This window comes from Salarias fasciatus, chromosome 3, assembly GCF_902148845.1.
Source record: "Salarias fasciatus chromosome 3, fSalaFa1.1, whole genome shotgun sequence".
Lineage (NCBI taxonomy): Eukaryota > Metazoa > Chordata > Actinopteri > Blenniiformes > Blenniidae > Salarias > Salarias fasciatus.
In genome coordinates, this window is record NC_043747.1 from 12,477,881 (window position 1) to 12,504,542 (window position 26,662).

At 45.6% G+C, this 26,662-nt stretch overlaps 1 protein-coding gene across 4 annotated transcripts in view; it reads left to right on the forward strand.

The window, feature by feature from the left end:
- The window catches only part of mpdz (multiple PDZ domain crumbs cell polarity complex component), a 38,935-nt gene extending 25,113 nt beyond the window's left edge, over positions 1–13,822 (forward strand). For 2 of the 4 annotated variants that reach the window (XM_030085287.1, XM_030085313.1), the window contains 21 exons: positions 729–791; positions 1,135–1,206; positions 1,899–2,088; positions 2,826–3,022; positions 3,104–3,195; positions 3,677–3,755; positions 4,104–4,172; positions 5,025–5,120; positions 5,241–5,315; positions 5,434–5,626; positions 5,701–5,846; positions 6,490–6,573; positions 7,435–7,628; positions 9,164–9,311; positions 9,386–9,472; positions 9,582–9,678; positions 9,762–9,925; positions 10,544–10,648; positions 10,884–10,978; positions 12,351–12,474; positions 12,576–13,822. In XM_030085287.1, the coding sequence (XP_029941147.1) occupies positions 729–791; positions 1,135–1,206; positions 1,899–2,088; positions 2,826–3,022; positions 3,104–3,195; positions 3,677–3,755; positions 4,104–4,172; positions 5,025–5,120; positions 5,241–5,315; positions 5,434–5,626; positions 5,701–5,846; positions 6,490–6,573; positions 7,435–7,628; positions 9,164–9,311; positions 9,386–9,472; positions 9,582–9,678; positions 9,762–9,925; positions 10,544–10,648; positions 10,884–10,978; positions 12,351–12,474; positions 12,576–12,722 (2,517 nt within the window). In that variant the 3' untranslated portion in view covers positions 12,723–13,822. Of the gene's footprint in view, positions 1–728; positions 792–1,134; positions 1,207–1,898; positions 2,089–2,825; positions 3,023–3,103; positions 3,196–3,676; positions 3,756–4,103; positions 4,173–5,024; positions 5,121–5,240; positions 5,316–5,433; positions 5,627–5,700; positions 5,847–6,489; positions 6,574–7,434; positions 7,632–7,905; positions 7,918–9,163; positions 9,312–9,385; positions 9,473–9,581; positions 9,679–9,761; positions 9,926–10,543; positions 10,649–10,883; positions 10,979–12,350; positions 12,475–12,575 lie in introns of all 4 variants that reach the window. The other 2 variants (XM_030085304.1, XM_030085296.1) reach the window with 2 other exon arrangements.
- The last annotated feature ends 12,840 nt before the right edge of the window (positions 13,823–26,662 follow it).

The following is a 26,662-nucleotide window of genomic DNA, read 5'->3' on the forward strand; positions in this document are numbered from 1 at the left end:
ATTTCTGTGCTTTGCGTCAGCTTTTTTTTTCATCAGGCAAAAAGTAAAAAAAAAAAACACATTTGGGGCTTTTTTCTTTCCTTTCAGTCCCCAGCTTTGAGAGACTTTTTTTTTTTTACCCCATTTATCCCTGAAGCATGTGTCTCATTGCCAAATGTAAGAAAGACAAGTGTCTTTCCACTCCCAACACAGACATCAGGATGTGAAAATCTTTAAACTGCTATTTATTTTTTTAAAGATGCCAAAACCTTTTGAGCTTGATAATTAAGAAGAATTAGCCAAACTTGGATAGACATGTGGTTTTGGCAGAATTTTCTCAAAGCATCAGTGATTTGGCATATTTTGTGTGTGAGCACTGAAGTTTTTCTACTTTTTTTTTTCTTTAACCAAGGTTCCACTTAGCAAGAGGAAGGAAAGTTTTCATTTTTTTAAGGAAACCATGTTTTTCTTGCATCGTGACATTTAACAACAGAAGGTTTATTGTAACGGAGCCCACTGCATGCATGGCTTTAGTCATTCTGAACACTCATGACTTTGTTCAAACTTATTAATATTAATAGGATTTACTGCCTGCATTAGACCCAGTATGATCCAGCATCTTTCACTATCTGGTGACATTGAGGTGGATATCTAGAATTTGCTCTTCAGACGTGACTTGACTTAATGTGACGGTGCCTTTTGTTACAATGTGAAGTGATTTACCTTTATATCTGTCTGAAACACAACAGTCATCGACGACAGACTCCAGTGAGGAGCGAGCCGCAGCTCTGACCAGGAACATCAAGGACAAGGTTGGTATTTCCAATCATCCGGCGTTTCTTAGTGGTTTGTGTTTGTTGGAGCTTTCGCAGCTTTTCAAAATATTGCACATTGCAGAAGAAATGACATTTTTTTGGGTCACCTAGAATAAAAGATGTTTTGCCAAACGTGAACGTTCAGATTCTTTAAAAAGTGTTTGGTATCTGAGGCACTTTGTACAAAAGCCTAATAAATGAACCATAACTTCAAATGTTTTGTGTCAAAATCCAACTCGTGTGTCGTCGCCCGTGACTCCGTTTGTGTGTGAACAGCTGTCGATGTGCGTCACCGATGTGTTGTCGTCTAAAGTTGTCGCCCTCTCTCTCTTCTCTGTAGGAGGCTGACAGTCACTGTAGACTTGTCCTCCGCCTCTCCCCAACTAACCCTTTCACTCCTACCCCGTTTAAGGTTTGTGGGTCTGTGTTGAGCTTTCCTCTTTCCCTTGTTTTCCTGTGTGCGCTTGTACGAATATGTTGCTGCGTCGGAGGCCATTAACATGCTGTACAGGCGCACACACACGCGCACGCCCTAACACCTCCTGCCTTGTCTGCGTTTCTTTGTGCATTGTGTACAGTCTGAACATCTTTTGTTCTTCGGTTTCACTTTTGTTCTTTGTCTTTTGATTTGTGTCACTTCATCCAGGAAATAAGAGAATGAAAAACTTTTTTTTTTTTTTTAAATGGTTTTAATAGATTTTTGACTTGATGCATTGTTTGGGAGACAGATTGTTACTTTAAGAACAAAACAGAAATCAGAAGTCTGTAGATTTTTTTCAGGTAAGTATATGTCTGAATGGCTTCTGCAAAACATTTCATTTCTGCTTTAATTGTGCGACTTTTGTCACATAATGAAATGCTTCAAATTTCAATCCGCTATTTTCCAAAGTAGACAAAAGCCTATTCTGCTTTTAATGATAATAATAATAGTAAAAAAAAAAAACCCAAAACAATTATTAGTCTTTCTGATTAAAGTAACAGCTTCCGAGTTTCTTCAGTCTGCGACAGTGAATTGGACGATTTGATTTGTCTTCCTGGTTTTTTTTTTTGTTTTTTTTTTTAAACTGATCCGCCGTTTTTCCCGCTCCGTCTGTGGCGTGACAGCTGGCCAAGCGTGAAGCAGCCAGGGCGTCTCCCAGCAGCTCGGCCGCCCCCCTGCCAGTGGTGCCCCATGTGGGAGAGACTGATACAGACTCGCTGACAGAGACTCCTGGCAAACCCTCAGAGACGGCCAAGGAGAAGAAAGAGGAGGAGGAGGAGGAGGAGGAGGAGGATGAGTTCGGATACAGCTGGAGTGAGTTCACGACTCTGTTGTAGAAACTCTGACTCTGTTGTATGAATTTATGTGAATTCCTGGGGCTTATTTTGTTATCATACACCTTTTGAGATGAGCTGGAAATGTCACTGCAGAGTGTAATAACAGCAAAATGCCACAAGAGGTCCCCCAAGCTACATATTTTTACACTTATGTTTTTCTATTCCTTTTTGTTTTGATTGTCTGATATTTCAATTCTTTGCTGTTTAAATTTTCTTTTATTAATTTGTGGTCTGTGCAAATTGAATAAGAGTGAACATTTTCTAAACATGCTTTATTTGCTTCATTCTGGATCTCAGTTCCGGCTATATTTGATCACACACACACTGCTGTGGACATGTGCACACCTGTGGATGCAGGTTTCTGTGTGTCTGTCAGAGATACAGAGAGCCCGTCCTGCAGGACTAAGATTGATGAGGTTAGTTGCGGGGAGGTGAGCGGTGGAGATTAGTACGGGACTGATGGTTCAACGGTGGCAGGGAGCCGAGAACGAGGTCTGAACAGTGCCTGTCTGAGAGGAGAGGCAGAGTGGCTGTGTGAGATTGAGACAAAGAAGAAAGAAGGTGGAACTAAAATAGGAAAATTCTGCCGGGTTAAAGTGTCCCGGGGCCCGAGGACGCCTCCTGCTTCTGCTTTGAGTGACTTTACATGGAACGATGGGACTCCTGGCGCTCTTCAGCCGATTTGTGAGTGTACAGATGCCCTCTGTGTTTCAGAGAAAGTGATCCAGCGGTACGGCCGCCTCCCGGGCGTCCTCCACATGATTGAGCTGGAGAAAGGCAAGACGGGCCTGGGCCTCAGCCTGGCGGGGAACAGGGACCGCTCTCGCATGAGTGTGTTCGTGGTGGGGATCGACCCCAGCGGGGCGGCCGGCAGAGACGGACGCATGGTGGTTGGTGACGAGCTCCTCGAGGTGAGACAGCCGTGAATTACATTCCCCTGTGTACCGGCTACTTTTGAATTCCACTCAGCAACAATTAGTATATTCTGTCAGATCAACGGACAGGTCCTCTACGGCCACAGTCATCAGAACGCATCGTCCATCATCAAGAGCTCTCCATCTAAGGTCAAGATCATCTTTGTCAGGTATGGCAACATGCTTCCTTTCTGTCTTTCCATTTAAATCATGTTAAAACTGCTTAATGCTGACGTTCAAAACTCACCCAGGATCTGACTGTAATGCTATCTAACATCCAGTAGAGGGAGCTAGTGCAGTTCAGCAGAACAATGCACTGAAAGGTGAAAAGTAATATAGTACTCATCCATACACCTATTGTCTTTATCCAGAGCAGTTTTATCAGTGTGATAAAGGACACACTCTGGATGGGTCAGCATAGGACTACATTCAGACGGTCTTCAGTCCTCACTGACAGGCGAATATGATCTGAAGCATTTCCTCTTTGTCTACTCCTTTGACCTTCGACCTGCCTTCAATCTTGTTCAGGATGACAGTACTTAACCTGACACTTAGCTCACATCCCTTCCCTGACCCCCCCTCCTCTGAAAAACACTGTGATCACGAACCCGAAGAGCAGCGCCTGACGTGAGTTACGACTTTCTAAAACAGAAACACGGAGGCGCTGAGCCAGATGGCGGTGGGACCCGTGAGAGAGCCCGAGGGAGACGCCGCGGAGCCCCACGCCGAGGTACGGCCCCGCTCGCGGCCACACACGCAAAACGCACGCATGCTAAAGCACTCCAGAGCCAGCTATTAGGGGGTGACGTTCCAGCTACATAACAAGCTCTTAAACAAAAACCAATAATTTTACGTCTGGTTCTTAATTTAGATTTTACTCTGTCTCTCTCTGATGGATCCCTTTTTATGTTTGAACCCCGGCGTTGTGTGGTCCGGGAGTCTTCAGCAATTTGTGTTTTTGAACCCAAGACACCCGCAACCACAAATAGGAGTGATGCACATGGCAATATAGTCCCAGACAGAGCCAGGGTTTATTTATTCATCTTCACTGTACCGTCTATCGCTGATTCTCTCACAGCCAGAAACCACCGCTGCTAATGGAGACGCCGAGAGTTCAAAGTGTGTTCATCAGATCGTCAAGCTGAAGGTAAGACGCACTGGATAACTCACACACATACACACACACACACAAGCTTGGTAATGTGGGAGGTGTACACACACAAAACACACACAAAACAGCTCAATGGGCGACGCTGAGGGAAGACAGTCGGGGAGCAAGCAGGAGCAGTCAGGTTTGACAAGCTGCCAAGACGGAGAAAAGAAACAGAAAAATTGTGAAATAAAGGGGGGAAGTAAACAAAACAATGGGCTGAATGGAAGAGGGAAAAAGTTCCAAAGAGACTTAAAGGATCAGTTCACCCAAATAATATATAAAAAAGGAACCGATTTTCACCCCATGTGGCGTCGTCTTTGCAGAAAAGCAGACGCCAAAAAACTTTTTCAGGAGTTTTTCCTTTGATCCTTTGAACGCCGCCATTGAAATTCCACGCAGCTGTACAGCGGTGGAGAGGAAGCAGGAGTCTCACCAAATAAAACAAAACTCTACACATAAAGTTAGCACAAAGGTCAAGCTGGAAACATGTTTTCTAAGAGGCATCAAGTAAAGTTTTTTCTCTCCTTCTCTAATTTACAGTTTTAAAATACTCGTTCACCTCACGGTGACCCTTTATTGCTCTGCTAAAGTTCACCGTGAACCCAGTCTGTCTTTTTATTCTTCTAAAGATCCCATTTCTGGCATGCAGGAACAGACGCTTGTAATTTGACACCGCCCTCATGTACTCGATGTTATGCCTCAGATGTATTGTGCCTCTGGCTCAGTCATGATATGCAGTTAAACCCTGAGTATTATGTTTAACTGTGCCTTATTTATTATATATATGTGGTAAATCGTATTTTTTTCTTTGCTTTAAATTACACTGGTGCTGTTGTTCTCCAACAGGAGGACGGAGGATTCGGCATCACTTTCGTTGAGGGCAACACCGACGCCGGAGTCGAGATCCACAGTATATATGAAGTAAAGGGTCACAGTGAAAAAGTATGCAGTGATGACTGCATTCTGAAACGTTGCTTTTTACTCCATGCATTGATTAGACTCTGCTATTCAAAGCTCTGTGTGTGTGTGTGTGTGTGTGTGTGTGTGTGTGTGTGTGTGCAGGAAGGCTGCATGAAACCAGGGGACAAACTCCTAGCGGTGAACGGCGAGTCAGTGCTCGGATACCCAGTTGAACAAGTACGTTTGGAAATTCATCTAGAAAGTAGTGCACCTTATTGAAGCGTAGTGTAGCTGCAGCAGTGAGGAGCAGTCCGGCTGTAACAGGTCAGGTTGTGGTTGTCTCGGTGTCTTTTAGGTCAAATCTCTTCTGAGAAAAGCCAAAGGCCCAGTGAAGCTAACCTTCTCTACAGACGAGACTCCCTCCTTCTCCTCTCCCCAGTCAGCCTTCCAGGACGCAGGCTGCTCAGACGTCGTCCTGGCCAGCCTACCCAGCATGCCTCACACCTGCCCCGCTACTCTGAATCAACCCGAGGCAGATCCTGCCCCCAGTGAGTCCGACAAAGAGACAGGATGTGCTCCGCTTGCTTTTAATTTACAAAGGCTGACGTCAGAATCTCCTCAGGTCTCAGTCGCTCGTCCACTCCGTCCACCCTGGCCTGTGACCCCACCACTTGTCCCATCATCCCCGGCTGTGAGACCACCATCGACATCTCAAAGGGCCGCACCGGCCTGGGCCTCAGCATCGTGGGAGGCTGCGACACCCTGCTGGTAGGAAACAATCGGCGTGCCAGACTCGCTCTGAAATCTAACTCTGATTTCTTCTTCAGACTGCGATGAAGTCAAGTGAAAAAGAAAGAAGTAGCAATTTGAGTATTTAACAGTGTATGAGTGTTTTAAAGAGACGTGACGGCACTGGGCTGGTTCCCACGCACATTGCCACCCACCTAGATGCTTTGTTGGCAGTATAAGTCAGCTTTGAAATAGCCATGGCGGCCCAGGAATGTAGGAAATGATGTTGTCACAGCCTTCCTCCTCCTCCTCCTCGTCCTCGTCCTTCCCCAGCCGTCGTTCCCTCGGCCCATCTATTCTGTCTGCTCAGTCAGGCTTGGGGGAGCAGCTCTTTGTCCGGCCTCGGCCGCAGCAGACAATATCCCGCCCTGGAATGTAACCTCTGGACCCCGAATGGCACTGACACACACACACACACACGCACACACACACACACACACACTTTAAAAGTCAGTCTTTCCAACAACAAAGTTTCCTAACTTTACTTTTCTCATCCGTCCTCTGTCCACTCTCCAGCAGTTTTGCTTCAAATAAACACTCGCTGTTTACGTTTCATTTCGGGCAGTTTCCTCTCCGTCCTGTACTTATTTGCTCCCTCATTTGCTTGTCTTTCCCTCTTCAGGGGGCCATCATTATCCACGAGGTTTATGAAGAAGGGGCGGCCTCCAAAGACGGGAGACTGTGGGCAGGAGACCAGATCCTGGAGGTGCGGCCGCAGCGCTGCGACCGTCCTGCGCGGCCGGCGGGTTTTAACATGAAGCCTTTACGTTTAAAATAGACGGATTCCAACATACTGGCGTGGAATCGTACACAGCTCAGATATAAGTGTTCCAGGAAAGCCAAAATGTTACCACAGCACTTAAAAGCGAGCGGATTTTAGCTGTCAGCGAGACAATACGCTCAAGCATGAAGTGATTCCAGACATAATGTGGTACAAATCCCGTATGCATTATGTGCATTGACAAGTTAAGTAACCGGGCTCAACTTGGATTTGCCCCCTGTTTGACCCGGTGCTTTGTCACAGAGGGTGGGCCAGGGGGGGGGGCGGAGCTCGCCACTCCAGTAATTGTAGCTCAATCAGTAGCCCTGAATTGAAAAGCGCGCCCTCACACACACACACACAAACGCACAATCAAAGCCCGAGTGACTTAATTGCCCTCCAGCATTCATTTCTATCCTCAAGCCTGGCGCTTGTGTTTAGAGAATAAGGTCAGAGAGGGAAAAGTGAAAAGAGGGAGTTTCAGTGGTGCTATTAGCTGCTGTGGGAAAAAAAAAAAAAAAAAAAAGAATCCTTTGCATGCCCATGGTGAAAGCTAATGTGGTATTTCCCTCCTTTAATGAGGGAAAAAGACGTCGAGCATCAATCCTCAAACTGACCGCCGGAGCGTCACACCGGGCCCTGCGGCCGGGCTCCCTCATTGTAAAATCTGAGCGTTCTACCATTGCTGTTATTGATATGTGATGTAGTTTTTAAATGATCCGACCTTTTTGTAGTTCATTAAAGAAGAGTTCTACTTTTGCACACTTAGGATGACAAAATCGAAACCTTTTTTTTACCCTTTCCCAGGTAAACGGCATCGACCTTCGAGCGGCGAGTCACGACGAAGCCATCAACGTGCTGCGGCAGACCCCGCAGAGGGTCCGGCTGTCGGTCTACAGAGACGAGGCCCAGTACAAGGAGGAGGACCTGTGGGACTCCTTCACTGTGGAGCTCCACAAGAAGCCGGGCCAGGGCCTGGGACTGAGCATCGTAGGGAGGAGGTGATGGGAATGACTATTAACACTCCTGCTTTTAAAGTACACATCACAGTTATTCTTAAAAAAAAAAAAAAAAAATCTTAAAAAGGAGATTTTTTTTATCTTCAAGCGCTCAGTTTGCTTCGCAAATTGCTTTTTTGAAAAATCAAAGAAACTTGATCTCTCACATCTGATTAGTCAATAGAGCAAATGCTTGTGCTCCTTAGACGGCTGTCAGAGTAGACGCAGAGTAATCCCTGCAGTTTGTAATTCTTATTCCTTTCGTTTTCTAATACAGATCGCGGGAACAAAGGTAACCAGTTCCTCAAATTTTCTTTTTGTTGGAATCAGAGATGAACAGAAAGCAGTATTTAGGTTCTTAGATCAGTGTTGTGTTTGGTGTTTGCTCTCAGTGTCACAGTTAGGATCAAGTGTGTGATCAAACAGCCCCAAGCTGGAAAATCGGTGTCGTTAGCGCATTAACTGACCCAGCCGAGTGAGTCAGCGTCTCACCATAACACAGCTTTCGTTTTGAGACACTGCTGTAACCACTTGTTGACTATATGAGGGAATGTGCTTTTGTTGCTCGCGCTGGATCAGCAGTGGGGAAGATTTACGGGAGTCTCACCGGGACGTGAGCTGGAAAATTGCAGCGTTCCTCGCCCATAAAATAAACTCGAGCTTCTATTCTTGTCGAGCATTTATGCATGAAGGTACATGTGAGGCGGGAGCTGCCGCGCCGCACTCTGCAGCGGAGCGAGATGAGTGATTTCACCCCCGGGACAACAGGAATGGCGTGCGCAGACCAAATACGTACATGCGCAAAGTCTGTGTGTCTGCTTTATCTCTCGCATTTTCTCATGTCTGTAGAGATAAGTGTCGCAACTTTGCTTTTTTTTTTTTTTAATTCACACTAATGTCATTAGAGTCAAAGGTCAAACAGTTTGGATAGTTGAGCTCTTAACGTGGTCGTTGCTTTTCTACTTCTGTCGGTGGTTTTTTGCTGCACAAGTGGAAAAAAATGCTCAAGCCGAGGGGAAAAGGCAGCAGCTCAGACCATCAGAAAAACCCTCGGCTGGAGAGGAAACTTGCAAGCTAGCAGTTAGTGGCGGGGAGTTGTGACAGCCAAGTGTCTCTGGCACCGGCGATCGAGCGGGATCGAGTTGCTTCGCTCCGCGGCTTCTGCTCGTGTGTGTTAGTCTTGACCCACGTTGAGATTGGCACCTCAGATGTGCTAAGCCCGCCAAATAAAAGAGGGGCGGAGAGGGGGGGGGTTCTCTAGATTAGTCATCATTTCGTCCTGTAACTTACATTTATAAAGGCCTGTGCTCACGTAAAGCACGCGATTTAACAACGCTGACTATAAAACGCAGCCACGAAAACCAGACTATTAAAAGCAAGCGTGGGGCAAACTATTCAGCCACTAAATATTTCACTGCTGAGCTGTTTGCAAGTATTTTCCCGTGGAGTAAAAGCTTTATCTTGGGAAGACACTGCTGGATCAATAGTGAAGCTCGAGAGAATCAAACCATTCATGCTTTGTCTTCCTCTTCTTCCAGGAACGACACCGGAGTGTTTGTGTCCGACATCGTCAAGGGAGGTCTGGTGGACAGCGACGGCCGGCTGATGCAGGGCGACCAGATACTGTCGGTGAACGGCGAGGACGTCCGGTCCGCCACCCAGGAGGCCGTGGCCGCGCTCCTGAAGGTTCGTCCAGCTCCCCCGCTGCAGACGCACCCGTTTCTCCCTGCAGCGGTTCTAATCCTCTACCCTGCCCGCAGTGCTGCGTGGGGCCCATCAAGATGGAGGTGGGGAGGTTTAAGGCGGGCCCCTTCCACTCGGAGAGACGGCTGTCTCAGAGCAGTCAGGTGATTCACAGCTCATTTCCCGTCTATCTGTCAGGGATCCGCTTGAAGCAGGTCAGAAATGACTCCTGTCTTGCCTTTGGGATTGAAGCCGTGGATGCCTTTGTTTCAGATGAGTGAAACAGGAAGCCCTAAAGTGTCCAATCCAACCTGCTCAGACGCTGAAAACCAGCCTGGTGAATCCGACAAACCGAGCAGAAGTGAAGACCGTAAGCGCCGTCAGCAGCACCGTCTAATAACAAGCAGGTAACAGTCTGAGAGGTGTTGAATCGTGTGTGTGTGTGTTTCGCAGCTGCAGAGCATCAGGACGTCAGGACTGTGGAGTTCACCAAAGGCCCCAGTGACACTCTGGGCATCAGTATCGCAGGCGGGGTCGGAAGCCCCCTGGGAGACATCCCCATCTTCATCGCCATGATGAACCCCGTCGGCCTGGCGGCGCAGACCCAGAAGCTGAAGGTACCCGACGAGCGTTTTTGCGTTCCTGTGTGGGTCTCAATTATTCACAGCCGTTTGACTCCTACTCACTTTACTCAATCTGGCGACTCTGAAAATCCTCCGAAAGGTCGAGACCCCGCAGCCTTTTAACAGTGACCTTCACAGAGGAGCTCACAATCCTCACTCTGTCTGGGGGACAATGGCTTCTGCGAGCGTCGGATAATAAATCTCCCACTCGCGCATTACCATCATTAAGCGCAGAGAATGGCTCATTGAAATGAAAAGCAGAAGCATTTCAAATTATATTCACGCTGCTTTGTGTTTCCAGCCGGAGTGATAAATGACAACACTGCACAACTCGGCATCGGCGTCGTTTTGCTCTGGGACTGAAGTGTGCAAACAGTATTAGTCAGAGTTCTTCTGAAACCACAAAAGCGGACGGTAGTAAAAAAAAAAAAAAACCTACGTCGAAGTTGTGTTAAAAGAACGGAGGGGAAATGTAGCTGAGCGAAGCAATCTGAGCACCCAGCTGCATATAAATTGTCCTTTTCTTGGAAAATGTGAACAGACAGCTTCACTGCTGAATTTCTAATGTGCACTTTTTTTCTTTAAACTCTACTGGCTTGCTTTATTTTCCAGATCGGGGACCGGATCGTCAGCATTTGTGGAAACTCCACTGAGGGAATGACTCACTCGCAGGCCGTGGCTCTGCTGAAGAACGCAACGGGAACCATTCAGCTGCAGGTGCGCCCGAGCGCCCGCCGCTCACTCCCGTCAGACAGATAATCTGCAGCTCAACTCGTCCTCTTTTTTTTTTTTCCTCTTATCGGTGTGCCGAGTTTTTACCTGGAAGACGATTCGAGGGGCAGCAGCGGCCCACTTTATAACACAATAAAGCCTGTCTCCCTCGTCCAGCGCCATCGAGCTATCAGTCTTTATCTTGACAGTCATAAAAGTGATATTTTGTATGTGTGTGTAGGTTGTTGCAGGCGGCGACACGACCGTCACGGGACCCCCTCAGGAGCAGGCCGCCGGGGGTCTGGCGAGCAGCAGCATCTTCCAGGACGATTTAGGGTACGGACTCAAAGATTTACCCCAGCTCACCCTTTTTTATAGTGAGCCCGAACAAAAGCTCTTCAGGGTGTGTTCACGCTCGTCAAAATCACTCCAGTTCAAACAGAAAATGACGGTGTTGCACACTTCAAACCGGAGAACCATCAAACCTCAAACTAGTTCAACAAGTGCTTTTAAAAACGGGTTGCTGTCTTCTCTTTAACTGACTCCACTGAATTTGTTCAAAGCTGGAGTGAAACAAGGATGCAACTGCGGATGTCCCCATCAGGTTTTTTTGCCTCCGAGTCCGAGTCCTATCATTTTGAGTATCTGCCGATTCCGAGTCCCGATCCGATTCTTTTCTAATATAGCAAAATATGTACATTATCTATAAGAAAAACTAAAAAACTTATGAAAAGTTCTCTTTTTTTTTATTTTCTTAACGTCAATTCAAAACAACACACAAAACAACTCTGTAATTACATCTTTTTGTAGCACGGAAAACCTAAACATCTCATTTAACCCATTAAAGCCGGGCACGCATTACCGCTTCAGTGTGCAGCAGTGGCCAGAGACGTTCAATACAAAGTTACGAGGCAGTGCAGCAACACGATCTGTACCCGGAAACAGGATCAGTTATGCACATGCGCAAGTTTGATGCATTTCATTGACCAAGAAACAGCTGATTAAGCAAAGAAGAAGAAAAAAAGACCCGACGTTAATGGTAGAACTGTGCAACAGCGCTTCCGGGTTTAATGATAGAATTGCGCAACAACGCCACTACCGTAAATGCGTCCCGGCTTCAATGGGTTAAAAAGGAAATTAAAGAAAAAAAATAAACATATGTATCCAACCGAGTATAATCGGGAGGAAACTTCCGATCCCGAGCGAGTCCGTAATCACGTGATCGGATCGGGACATCCCCAGATGCAACACAAACTTGTTTCACAGAAAACCCATCAGAAAGAAACTGCAGAGAACCTAAACATCACAGCGAAGCCAAAATTCTGGAAATCACAGCCACGCATGTACACACAACAAACCACAGAAACTAAATAAAAAAAGCAATGGGTGTTTTCTGTAGAAAGCATCCTTTCATCTTTTTTTATTTACACGTACAAATGTAATTTTGAAAACCTCGGAGCAGAGAAAGGCTAAATATAGTGTGGATGGTAAATATGGTAAAAAGAGGAGCCAGAGTCAAGTCATCTTCTCTGTCTAAAACATGAAATACAAGTTAGTAATAAGTGTCACAAAAAATATCAACTTTAGTGAACATCCTCAAGAGCTTTTTCCTCATTTTTGGTCTCAACCAGAGAACTGCATCATCTTTTCTGATCTATATATAAAATCCCAATGACCACATTGTTCTGTTTTTTTGTCCTCCTCGTAGCCCCCCTCAGTATAAGAGCATCACTCTGGAGAGGGGGCCGGACGGCCTGGGCTTCAGCATCGTCGGAGGCTACGGCAGCCCTCATGGAGACCTGCCCATTTATGTCAAAACCGTTTTTGGAAAGGTGAGACGACGCACGCTGCGACCGTTTGTGTTTACGATAAGAATCGGCGTCAGTGTTATTAAGCCAAACGTGTGCGTGTTTGTGTGTGTGTGTTTGTTCAGGGTGCAGCAGCAGAGGATGGCCGTCTGAAGAGAGGAGACCAGATTATGGCGGTGAACGGGCAGAATCTGGAGGGCGTCACACACGAAGAAGCTGTCGGCATCTTGAAGAGGACCAAAGGAACTGTCACGCTCACTGTGCTGTCGTAGACACACACACCCCACACACACACACACACACACACACACACACACACTCTTCGCTACTTCTCTACAGAGGCTGAAACTTCACAGCAGAAGGCACAAGTCACACACAGTGAAACCTTACACACTTCCACACACACCGTCTGTCAGCTATTATTTTGTGAACAGTGTCTGAAACATTCCCAGACTCCGGAATAAAGTAATTAAAGTATTCAGTGGACTTTCTGATCATCTTATCTGGTGTTAAAATGAAAGACCTGTAACTATTTGTCACAGCAGAGTGCAAAGAGCACGTCTATCGCATTTCTACATATGAGAAGCTTTTTTTCTTTTCTTTTTTTTTTTAACCATCTAAAGTATTTTGACCTCCTGTTAAATTCATTAAATCTCCCTCGAGGCCGTCGGAGGTCAGCAGGATTGATCTGATGATCGGATTATCTAGTAGTAGCATTCCTCGTCTTTGTGTTGCTTTGCTGCCGACAAATCATTGTACTTTTTTTTATTTTATTTCTTCTCTTTTTAAATACTGACGCTGCTGTAACCGGTGTTATCATGAAGTCTCTGTTCTCGCAGACCTGATCAGGAAAGAAGAGATTCTGTAAACGCACACTGTGTTGAAGATAAGATGTGAAATTTTCAGTGTGTGTGTGTGTGTGTGTATGTGTGTGTGTGTGTGTGTGTGTGAGAGAGAGACCCACTCACTGAAAAACAGTGCTGCTAAAGCTCATATATAAAGGTATTATTTCACAGTATTTTTTTGTTTTTTTCCAAGTGTTAAGCGTTGCTCTCTTCACGCGTGTGCACAGGAAAAGTCAATGAAGTGTTATTTAGGTTTCGTATGGACGAACGTTTCACACTGTTTCAGATCACACTGGCGAGTGACTTCAGCCCAATTTGACCTCATTGTTTGACTCAGCGGTCTGCAGTTGTGTGAAATCGTCGGGCACGTGTCGTACATGCTGAGTAGTTAAGGAGGAAAACAAAACAAACTCTTTTCTGTATTATCACCTTAAATGTGTTACTGTACTGTCCCAACTGATAGTACTGAATTTGTTCACACTGAATGAAATAAAAGTGACCTTTGGATGCAGTCGGTTTTCTCTTGTATGTGTTGTTAATTCTGTGTGCTTGAAATAAAATATAGTTACTGAAAATTAGACAGCCAAAATGTAATCTTATTTTATTGCGTTTACTGAGAAAATAAGATAGATCACAGTTACTTTTTTTCACAATAATACATAGTTTGTTTAATGACTTTAAAAAAAAAAGGGATTATATAACAGCTGAGCTATGTGAAAATTAACTTTTTGAATTCTCTGGCAGCTGGAGCTGACACCCAGTGGAGGTTTGGTTTACTGTACCATCTATCACCTCGATCAATTTCCCATCTGAGCAATTTACCGTTGCCTGGGGTCACGTTTAAATCAAAGGCGATCGCATGCGAGTCGGGAGCGACGGCAGCTTTAAGTGAGATGTACATAAACTGAGATTTATCGAGGGAGGACGAGCGCGGAGCGGCACGTGGGCTTGGCTTGAATAGACTGCGTTTGTCACCGGAGACTCGGTGAAAACCCCGGACGGAGAGACAAGAGATCTCCATTAAAATATGGCGTCCCATCTGTCTGCGCGCTGACAAGCACAGCTGCCGCACAGCCGCGGGTCCTCCGTCTAATGAGGCCTGGCTCGCTGCTGCGGATGAAGTACCGCTGCAGGAGTTTTACTGTCGAGGTGCACATGCTCTCCTGTTGTCCGAACCTCACCCTTAGCACAACAGCTGAAATCGCCCCACCCCCCCACTTCACACAAGCACCTGTTGTTTTGATTTCCCCCGTGGGCTTCAGAGGCTGAGCGGCCTTCCCACAGGTTCAGGAGACGCTGCCGCTTGGTTTACACAAGCCTTGTCTGCACAAGCCCTTCCAGAAGCGGGATCAGACGTCGCCGTTGGGTCACGCTCACCCTCAAGTCGCTGAATAAAACGTCAATCATGCCTCCATGAACATTTTCCCACGGAAAGCGTCGTTCCCCCGTGACCTGATTACAACAATGCTATGTCAGCGACAGGATATCTGCTTAATTACTAATTAGTTTGACTCCTGCAGCTCCGGATGCGGCACGTCAGACACGCTGCACTCGTTTCGAACGTCTCTGAGCTCACCGTCGTCGTGAGTCACGGTTGCACAAACAGAAACCTCGAGGTAATGAGCGAAACGAGATGAGTCAGCAAACGAGCCTAATGAGGCGCCGTCAATACCGGTGCCAAACTTTCAGTGGAGTCAGGTCTGAGCGCAGCGGCTTGTTCATTTCTTCTTGATTCTCTTGCTTCTGACTTCTGACATGCTGTCTGTTCACATGTAGAGAATGTGGTATCGTGAATCCATCATACGAACATGCACAACATGCATGTTGCAACAGACTGAATGGAGCTGCATACCTGCATGCATGCTCAGCAAATTCAACGTGTGTTCTAAATATAAAGGGACAAAAAAGTACTATTAATTCCAAAAAAAATACAGATTTTATACCTGTTGGCCGGTATAAAATAGTCAACAATCAAGGAAAAAAGTAAGCTTAACATGGTTTGGCAAGTGCCAAGAGAAAGAGCACTGTTGTGGTATTGTATATTGCTATTGTGATGATCTTAAATTTGCAGTATATCGGGCGGCCATAATCTAAGCAGATCATGTGTCATAGCTTGCTCAGGCTTACATACACAAACTTGTGGCCATGATTAAATTTCCACTGCGGCTGTGGTGTTACGTTTCCTCTGAGGGACAATGCCTTCCCTTCACTCGCTTGGAACAGCCACCCTCCAGAAGGCTTCCGAGGTGATCGTTTAACGTTGCTGCACACTTGTCTCCACTCTTTACTTAGCTGTCAGGAAGATCAGCCCTCCCTCACAATCCTCGGCATTGTCTGAGTCAGAGTACATTAGTTGCTGTTTAACAGTCCTTCCTTTCAACACAATGCCGTAACTGTATATGAGCCGGGTGGCGGCCGTCAGCGGCCCGTCCTCCCAGACTAGATGTGCCACAACATTAATCCGAACCGACGTCTCAAAGCCGACGTGTCGCAAAGCCGAGATGACGAATGAGGACTGCAACGTGAGGATGGAAGCAGCTCATGACTGTTGGAACTGCGCTGGATTAAATTTTGGTGATCACTAACCGATGACTAACCGATCTTACCCAAGAGAAGCGAACAACTCTGAGAAATCCTCAGACGGGCTGATAAGTGTCTCTGCAGTTACTCTCTTTAACTGCCATCCTCCCATTCTGAGTAAACAGACAAGACATAAACAAAAACAGAGAGTTTGAGGCCTCAAGCCTGAAATTACCCCAAAGACAGAGTTTATGCGGCAGGAAGCTGCCGCGTGATTCACAGCCAGCGTTTCTTCATTTCAGCAGCTCCACTCTCACGTTTCCTGCCGACATCACATTTCCTCTTCACCTGTCCATTTTCTACGTGCGTGCGTGTGTGTGTGTGTGTGTGTGTTTGCATGAGGGACAATGATCGTGTTTACACAGACGACAGAGCGCGGGCCGGACGAAGGAACACAAACACCGGCGTTAAGTGTTTGCCGTTGTGAACCCCTCAACTGTACTTATGACATGTTAGCAATACAAACAAGCGTCTCGAACACACAGCGGACAAGGCTGTGTTTAATGTCGCATCACACACACACACACACACACACACACACACACACACGCTGACCTGCAGGCAGAGACTTCACCTGGCCTTAAACACACCTCGCGTGTTTTCTCCTGGCGTGTTTGCATTTCTGGTGCAGCTTCAGATTACATCACCGCAGCTGAGGCCTGATAAGGCGGAGTGTGTAATCATTGCTTTATGAGCTTTGGGTAAAGTAATGCAGTGACAGAGCCGCTGGGAAATGTTTGCAGAGCGGAGGGGTGGAAGACTCGCCCGTGTTTGCCCATTAGAGGTGCTCATGTCCGACCTTGTGGAAGTACATGTGACTGCAACGGAGTCAAACTGCAGCCGCGCCTTACCTCATCTTAACGCGGTTATCTAATAGCCGGTGTGAGGCCGATCAGCTGGGGACTGCATCGTTTGGGGCTGTAAATGTACACTTTATGGGAGATTTTCTGTTAAACACTAAAGAGAGAGCAACACAAATACTCCAGTGATGTTGTTGGTGATTCTCACTGTTGTGGAAATAAGATAAGCACAATGAAAATTAGCTGTTGTCATGTAAAAATGTTGTGCGTGCACGGCTTTAATAACATGTTCACGTCATTCCAGTAATGAGCAATTTACATATCCTGGAGACAAAGTGAGAGAAAACAGTGAAAGAGCTTCAGATTGTTCTTACTGTACGGCTTTAGCATGTTTCCTGAGTCCTGTTTACATGAGGATGGAACCTCCTGGAGAGGGTCTTTATTCCATCAGAGAAGTTATACTCTTTGTTTGGCTTAATATATAGCAAAATAACGCAAAATACAGCGCAAGTTAACATTTTTTGCCCTGTTTCCTTGAATAGTAAGCAGCTGTTGATGTGGGTAAACTAAAGATGATAACATATAAAGACAGATTGATGAAAACTAATAGGAATTAAAAGAATAAAGTGGGGTAATTGAGCATTTCTCAATAAAATTGACAAATGACGGATATGACAGGATGAAAACGCCCATGCGCATCTGTGCAACATTCATTCCGTTAAAGCCGAAATGATGAACCTCATCGTGGTGCAAAAAGGAAATATTACAAATTATTGCACAAATCTAATGAGAGGTATCAATAAAAATCCTTGTACGATGTTGAGACAGTGCATCCCTGAGCCGATGGTGAAATTCAGTAAAGTAATTATATTACACATGGGTACTTGTTGCATTAGATTTTAGCAGCACAAACCCAAACGGCGGCGGAGCAGCAGGCTGTGACACAGAGCCGTAACACATCAAAAGTCTTGCAAACAAGCTGGAATGTGCCTGTTCTAGTTTTGCTCAGGGGTCACGTTATTGACTGCCATCTCTCTGCACGGCTGGTTTAAAAATAAAGGCATTCTATTGATTTTAAGGCATCATGGAAAAATGAGGCGGCGATGAAAGCCCATTAATGCCTCCGGCTCTCGCTGCTGTTTGAGTCCATTTTCCATCTTTGTTGGGCAAACCTGACAGCACCATTTCATGCAATGAAATGAGCGCCGGGCAAAATGACGTGCTATAAATAACCTTTTTTTTTTTTTTCATGAGAGTGGCACTTTGCGCAAGCTTCTACTTTTTGATTCATGTTGATCTCCTTTTATTATCGGCAGGATGACACCTTTAAAGCCGCTCGTCAACCCGAGAGTTACGGCGCCGGCTCCAACCGCAATTTAATTCTGGGTTACAACCATTTTGAATTTTAAAGTGTGATGGGCCGGTGAGACGTAAGTCATCTGCAGCTGTCAGCTGCTCTGGAAAAAAAAGAAAGGAACACATCATAAAACCTGTTTTCAAAGAGAAATTTCTACCGTCCCTGATCTGGCATTTTCCCAAGTCATTACTTGCATCACACAACTATTATCTTGTCCCAACCCACAATTGCGATCCTGGAACAAAGTCTTGATAAAGTCATAAAATTCAGCCTTTGTGGAGTTATCCAGCGGTTCGCCGCTTAGAGGCCAGAGAGGTTTATTTGCAGCACTTACGCTAGAGATACGGACCGCTGCTGGCGAGGTGTAACGTTGGGAATTTAAAGACATTCTCAGACGGGATCATAAAAGATACAAAAGAGTCTGGACCTTGGGGTGAACTGCGTTCCAGAGGTGGAGGAAGCCCTAAACGTGCCGTAAACCTCCATTCAAGTGCTGAAGATTAGTTACTTTATCTCACTGTCTGTTTAAAACACACAGGAACCAAAAATACATGTCAAATTCCAAAGATGACAACATCTTTTCCTTCCTCCTGTGGTTTTTTCCGAGACACGACACTGGATGCTGTTTGATTTATGAGGACAGGCAGCGAAGACTTCCACTTGGCTCCGGAACAGGCTGAGCACAGGCCTCAGCAGTGCCTTAAAACATGTTTACACATCCCCAGCCAGGTGAACACATTAAAAAAAACATTTACTGCTGCTGTACTTTCTTTTTCAAGGCATCCCCTTTAGGATGCAAGATGCCAGATAGATCAGCTTTTAAAGCTAGTGACCATGTCTTGTCGTCATTTGTCAGGAAAATAGTCAGAATTGGACGCATGCTCCCGCTTGCTGCTGGGATGCCATGGAGTCCGTCCAAACGCGAAGATGGCAGCCAGTTCTGCACCCATGAATGGATCGCATTGATGACTATCTGACACGACTTTGTCCGACTGTCATGCTGCCAATAAAGTTTGCAATGCTGCGGGATGACAGTGTTGCTTGTATTCTGAAGATAAGAACACATGCTTAAGCCGGGCTCGTTGTGCAAACGCACCTAGAGGGGAAATATTTCAAATGACTGTGTGAGGACGTCTGCAGCGAGAGTATGCTCTCACGTGGCCAGAGACGGAGGGGCAAGCGGGAATTCTCCAATTCCTTTTGGACTCCTTCAGAGCTCCTCTGAGAATCTATACTCAAAGTCACAAAGTGCAGCAGAGCTGTGCGTGGACCGTTTATTCGGGCCCTCAACAATGCCTGCCCTTCAGCTACTTATGAGACACACTAAAGCTGTTTGCTCCGCCGAAGAATCACTCAGCACACGTCTCAGAAAATGTCAGATAGAAAGCATCGGCGGAGCGCACAAAGACTTCATCTCACAGAGGCTGGAGGCTATCCGAGGCGAAAAAAAATCCATCAGACTTGCGCGAACCTGCTATTTGCGTTCAGCTGAGGTGATTTATGCTCTCCTGATGTGTTGATCTACTTTCCTACAGGCGAGTCAAAAACCGCAGAGGCGTCGCCGCGACGTACAACAATGAGGCCGGGTTCACTTTAATTAAACTGCGACGTGTTTATTTGATTACTAATGGGACTGAGAGAGACAGCAGCTCAGTCGGTGCTGCCGTTGTGAAAGTGATGAAGTCAGCGCATTTCTGTTTGTTGACGGTGAAGAAGCTGCCGACAGACACGGCCGAGAGGCCGCAAAACGCCAGACATCATTACAGGGTGTTTTAACGTGACTTGACAGCCGTCGTTTCAGCTCTGCGACTGCATGAACATGCTCTGAACCCGGAAAACATTACAAAACATTGTTATTCTTCATCCCTGCTCATATTTGCACAAAACCGTTTTGCATTTTATGATTGTCACCAGAGCTTTAAAGGTTTAAACTGAAGCTCGTCATGGGTCCAGGGTTAAGCACCTGCTTGTCTTGTGATTGTATCTTTGAACATTTACCTCTCATCAGTCAGCAAACAGAGAGTGTTTCTTTTCTCCTGTCACTCATGCAAAGTGTGAACTAAACATGCAAAACTGGTGCCTCCCAAACATACGAAACGTTTGCATTGATTTGTAACAAAACAAATGTGAGATCTGTTGTGCTGAATCCATCGTTATATAGTGCTATAAAATCTTTGTATCCACAGGCGGAATAAGAGCCAGCATCGGTACAAGACAAGAGAAAGCATTATTGCAAAGCTGCATACCTGCCATGTTTTCAGAAGTGGGCTGTAGAAAAATCCCTGCTATGTGACAATGCTTGCCAAGATCCAGAGATTCCCCCCAAAAGCTCTATATTCCATCCCAGTATTAAAACAGAAACAGTAATAATGCATAATATTCTCAGTATTATCTGTAAATGTTTCTGTCAAAGTAATTCAGAGGAGTAGAGGTTATTTCTAGAGGAGGACCCTCCTGAAAGGCCATTAGCGCGGTAATTTACAACTGAATGACTCGGTAGTTTTTCGGGCCAAGAAATCTTGCTTTGCTCTTCCAGCACTTTTACCATATCAGCCATCATTTGTCTTCATTAGTCCCTTCGCGAGAGTCCAACATCCTCACCTCGGCGGCCGCTGCGCCGCGAGAACGAGGGGGCAGAACGTGTAGCCATCGATCTACATAAGCAGACGGGCTGTCAGCGACTCCGCCGACGATCCCGAGCAGAGGCGATCATTAACACGCGCTGCCAGCGGCCCGAGCACCGTTAGGTCAGCGATCAGTGCCGTATACTGGAAGTTTTAAAGCCGATGTCTCCCAGCACTGCTGACCAGGCGGGTTAAAGCCTGGAGCTGCAACCTTAACGCATCAAAACTGGGTTACGGCAAATATCCGCTCAAAGAAAGGCCGGCGCAAGAAGCATGTCGTGATAAAACTCCTGTGTAACCCCTTCCTGACAGTAGCAGTCTCCGGAGTCCGATCACTAACAGCCTCTTAAGAGGCTTTATTCTCCCCCCCACCTCCCCACAAGCACAAAGAGCTGTCTGTTAGGCCGCAGCGCCGGCCCGGGAGTCGGCCCGAGACAGGTGGCTATCCCCACAGGGTATGTATGTGGGGGCTGGGAGGCTGAATGCTGCAGTAATCACAGACAAGTCGGGACAAAAGCGCGGCGTTAGTTCAGCGGTGTGGCTTTCTCACCGCTGAACCTGCGGTGAAAAGTCAAAATGGCATAATGCGAATAATAAGCCTCTCAAATGTATTATTTTTGCAGTTTGAACAGGTTTTCAAATGTCCACTGAGATGCCAGGTACCTGATGGCTGACGGGTTCATTTTCTATAGTTGTAATTGTGTTTATGCTTCTATTCACTGAGACACACCTGAGAGTTCACATCACAAAAGCAGAGATTCAGTCAGAAGCGAGTCTGCATCACAAGTCCGAGCTGGGAGGTGCATCATTATCCAGAAGCTCATCATACATTCATTTCTCATGGACAGTCAGTCAAGGTGACTGCTTAAGCACGGAGAGACACAACAAGGCATGTAAATTAGGTTATCTGCAACAGCCACAGCTGGATCGTAGACTAACAGAGATAAACATGAAAAAGAATGAGCAGGAAATTTCATATTGCTGTTTTGTCTTGTTTTTGTGAGCATTTCAGTTCGCAGCCAGCAGTTCTGATATCTGTGCAGCGGTCAAGGTGGATTAAAAAACTCCCAGAGGTTACAACTTTGGCCGGAAGTCAAAGTCAAACATGTGCCTCGTAAGTCCGTGTGAAGGAACTCCGTCCATTTGTTCCTCCAGCTTCACGCTCCAGCTCTAAATCTGCTCCCCTCTTTTGTCTGCGGACTTCCAGGTAATTCAGACTTGTCCAGAATTATGCTGCAGCAGTGGAGAGCATCCAAATCCCGCTCAAGTAGAAATGATCTCCTGTTTTCATTCAAGCTCTGGATTTGAATGAGGGGAGCTTTAGAAGGGTGCCAGGAAAACCCCGCCAGTTTTGCATCCTAATCCCCCCCCGGATATTAGGGGTTGTTTTCCTGTGAAACCAAAGCACTTGAGCAAAAATCTCCAAGGTCGCGCTACGCCAGGTCTGAGGTGCAGGGGAGGCTTTGGCGACGAGACTGGAGGTTTAAACTCGGATGGCCTGTTTTGCTGGGTGCAAGAAGGTGAGGGGATGGACAGAAACAGCTTTGTTTCACTGTGGATTGGTTACACCTATGAGAATGAGTGACAACCGAGGATGGATGAAACAAAGAGGAAATCATCAATAAGGCAGATTCCAAATCAGAAGTGAGATTACAAAAGCCTCGAAATCATTACAAGTGGAAGTTTATTTGTCGGGACAGACATCATATAATAGCTGGGGGTGGATACTTGGTCTTTCCCAAGGGGATCAGATCTCTTTTGCATGAAGGACGACAGTTTGGGAGGCGGCGCAGACAGAACGGCGCAGAAAATGGGATCCCAGAGTAAAGAGAAGGCCGAGACAGTCTGAGATAATGTGTGCACAAGACGATGATGGAAGAGCGCGTTCGAAACAAACCAAACAAATGATCTATAACCGGCAGAAAATAAATGAATCATCGTAACAGAAGGATGGAATTGTTCAGTTTCATGCTTTATGAGAAATAAACGAATCAAACAAAAATAAAACATTTTTTTTTTACTGCTTCTGGCAAAAGGACTATAAATGCGTACAAAAAATGAGTGACTCTTCAGCTGCAATAAACAGATCTGTGTCCAAGATTGTAAGAGGGTCCTTTCAGCCTCAAGTATGATCTTGAAAAGTGTAAAAAAACAAACAAACCAAAAAAAAAACATGAATTTTATTCACTCAGGCTTTCTGACTCATTCAGCGGGAGTCTCACTGAGTAGTAGACATGTGAAGTTGTTCTCGTATCACCAGTGAAGTATCACTCGCAGAATTTGAAGGTGAATTTTTGTGAAATATGTAAACTGAAGGCAATAGAAAAGGTTTGCCTTGAGAGGCCCGAAGCTTTACCTCATGTGAGCCTGAGGAGCTGCTGGAGCAGAGAAGATTTCAGATATTTTTTGCAGATACGGAAGTTAAAATAAGGACAAACTTATGTTCAGATTTTGTCTGCTTTATTGGTCCATCTGGGGGAAATTATTTCTCTGCATTTCAACAAGGGTTGTCGAAGTCGTTTTAGTTCAGGGGCCACATACAGCTCAATTTCATCTGGAGTGAGCTGGGCCAGTAACACAGTGCCAAAATAAACAATATTTCTTTTTTGTGGGCTGGGTATGTGTGATGAAAGTGCCTGTATTTTTAGCAGAACTACATAATCAGTACTAAAAAACGTACACAATGTCAAAATAAAGGAAATTGTAATGATGTGTGTGTCCACAAGGCTACCGCTGCTCAGAGTTGAGGCATTTGCAGTAATTTCAGTTTTAAGGAGATATTATTAAAAAATGCCGGTCACATATGGTGTTTTTTTTTTTTGGGGGGGGGAATATTTTTCACTTTATCATTTACTGTGTACCATTAAAAATGGCTTATTTTAGTTTTAAATTTCAACTTTTGATGGTTTTCTTATAATATGACAAAATCATCAAAATGTACTCATGCTTCTTTGCAGGAAATAGCTCAGATCAGCCCCAACAGTAAAAAGCACGGCCGTTATCAGATGGAGATCGCTTCACTTGTAAGGTCAATCAATTGGCAGCGCTTTTCCTGTTGACCTCAGAGTGACCTTTTTTTGATTTTAGGGGGTCGGGGGGACACAGGGGAATCACAAAGCTGTCATCCGTGGGGGAAAGTGGTGTTTGGGTTGAGTACGGCCCCGCTCCTTTTAACAGCACGGGGTCATCTCGTTGCCGGGAAACACTTGAAAGGGGGCCTTGACCTTTTGACCTGCTGCTGGGAGAAATTCTCAATCACTCCGGAAACAATTAATGTGGGAATATCTTAAAAATCTGCTGCTATTTTTGATCATGAAACATCTGTTGTTGTTTTTTTCACACATCAAATTCACTGACAGAGACAATTCTAAGAGAGGCTTAGCTGAATTAATCACAAACAACCAGAATGCTGCAACTTCGGTGAGCTTCAAAGCAGCGACGATATTTCAGTCTCTCTCCTCCGTGACTCACCGCTCGGCTGTCAAAGAGCAAAGCAGAAGTTCAAAAGCTCTGACGGGGTCAGCACCTTGTGTAGAAGTCTCTTTGATTCCTAATATAGTCACAGAAAGGCTTCCTGGCCTGGGTAGAAAGAGAAAAGGCAGTGAAAAGGAGGGGGGGGATCAAATGGAATAGAGGTTTGTTTTGTTCCATTCTCTCGATCTGCTGAAGGCTCGCAGCTTAAGTGGCCTGCTGTTTAATCTCGGACAGCTCAATGGCTCGGGCCGCAGCGGCGCGGTGGGGAGAAGGAACCCAATCCAGAAAAAGTATTGAATTCAGAACAGGATGATAGTGAAAGACCACTGGATGTGAGAGCAGGATGACAGAAGAAAGACTTCACAAAAACAGAAAGAAGACATCAGATCTGGTTAATTAACCGCTTTTTAACCATATATGTTTCCAAGTAGTGAGTAAAAAGCAGGTCAAGTCATCCTTCAGATGGAAAAAACAAAGAAAAAAAACCTGATGGATTTGTTATGAATGATGACTAGTCAGCCGATCCTGCTCCCGACCACAAACGGTTTACAGAAACACTTTATGATAAAAAGACGTGTTGACATTTGTGGCGATCACGTTGTCTGACGAGTTCCACCAGTTTGATCCTTCAGAAATAAATATTTTCCCTAAAAGCAGTTGACGTTGTTTGGATTTTCCCAGATAAAATAAATAGTCCTTTATCCTGAAATATGTTGAGCTACGCCGGCCTAGATTCCCCGCTCACACCATATCACAATGAAGCAGTGATCTAATCCCACAAGACTGACAATCAGACCTTAATCTAAGCAGCCTGTGGCTACAAATATACTAACATATATACGGAAGAAGTCACTTGGCAGTTTACAAAGTCCTATTGTCCCGTTTGAACTTTAACAACAGAGCAGATAACAGCCGTCGTTTCGATTGAGCTATTACATGTTGGTCGCCGTCCAACTGAAACAAAAGCGAAGTCAATACAGGAAGTTAATAACGTTGCAAGCAAAGGACTGTAAACGTATACAACAGGCCTCAGTAGAATCTTTAGTAATTGGTAGTTCAGTGTTTCCATAGTGAAGATTTATTGAAAATACTAATGAAACACATTGATATCTATGACTAATACAGATTGTGAATTTAACTGAAAATGCTCAAGTGTGTGAAACAGTCTGGATCAGCGAAAGATAATGAAGCTGAAACAACTTGTTCCCTGTGTCCGGAAAATGAAAACAACCACAGTGATTTGATGATTCCTGAGAGATTCCTGAGTACTGGGGGAGAACAAAAATGGAAGGGAATCGCTCTCATAAGCCGAATCGTAGCCTTAACTCCATCTGATAAATAATCAGGCGGCCTTTATGTTTATAGTGATTGAAATAGCTCTGTGAATTATGAATGGAATGCGGCCTGACCGGGCTGCAGGGCAATAAGTTCTCAGCTGTCTGCTCTCCCTCTGTTTGGGTTTCTCAGATGTTTTCTGTGTCATGTTTACAGAAGCTTCTAAACGGTGTTTCCGTAGAAGCTCGGCGGAGTGATTTAAGAGAGGGACGACCACCATTGTTAGCGTCTAATATTTGCACTGACGGAGACGGTTTCCAGTGTCGTCTTCGGCCGGTTCCCAGGAGCAGCGGCGCTTCACGAGGCTTGGCAGGACGCCATTTGGAGATCCTTCAGGGCTTTATCTTGCCAGAACGGATGTTTTCCCAACATACATGTGAGTCAAGTGTGACTTTCCCATTTGTAAGGAGAATCCAGTCCTTGCGTGATATGAAGCCGAACGCCTTTATCGCGTCAGCGGAACAGAAAATCCCACGAGGAGAACGACGACGGGCTTGTGGCTAACCTTGACGTTCATTAAGTTCTTTTCCTAGACGAAACAAGATATTCTTAGGATGGGACGGGCCTTATTAACTTTTCCGTGGCTTCATAACCTTCCAACATGTGTCCTGGGAGTGTAATGGAGTCGGCATGGAGGACCTGTTCTGCTTTGTCAATCACAATCATCACTGTGTGTCAAACAGGGTCAATCCAAGTCTTGAAACTTGGATATTTTTGGATATATCACATTATATAAGTGATGTTTATTGGGTTCTCACAAACAAGAGAAAAGCTAATTAAAGCAGAATAGAGAAAGTTTTGTTGACTCTATCTGTGGCGTCCTGTCTGCGGGGTTCACTTCGTCTACGGCTCTTTTGATGTCGCCCCTCAACCCCACTCCTGAAAAGCTATATCCCATATCCTCATTTGCTGGCGTGCTGACAGTTTCCCAGATACCAGACGGTATTGGTTTCCCTTCATCTCTCGGCGCGGGTCCAACTCCAGTGTCTAATTTGCTAATGGATCCCTGCTGGAAGCGGCCGTCTCGACTGTACGGCGGTGTAATTACTACAGCCAGAGCGAAGCAACCCAGGACTAACTAACGGAATGAATAAATCATTGTTTTGTACTCTGCTCCCTCGTGCAGAGGACAGCAGAAGACTTTTTTTTCCCCCCCTCCTTTTTCTTTTGTTTGCTTTCCACAGAGTCTGGATGTCA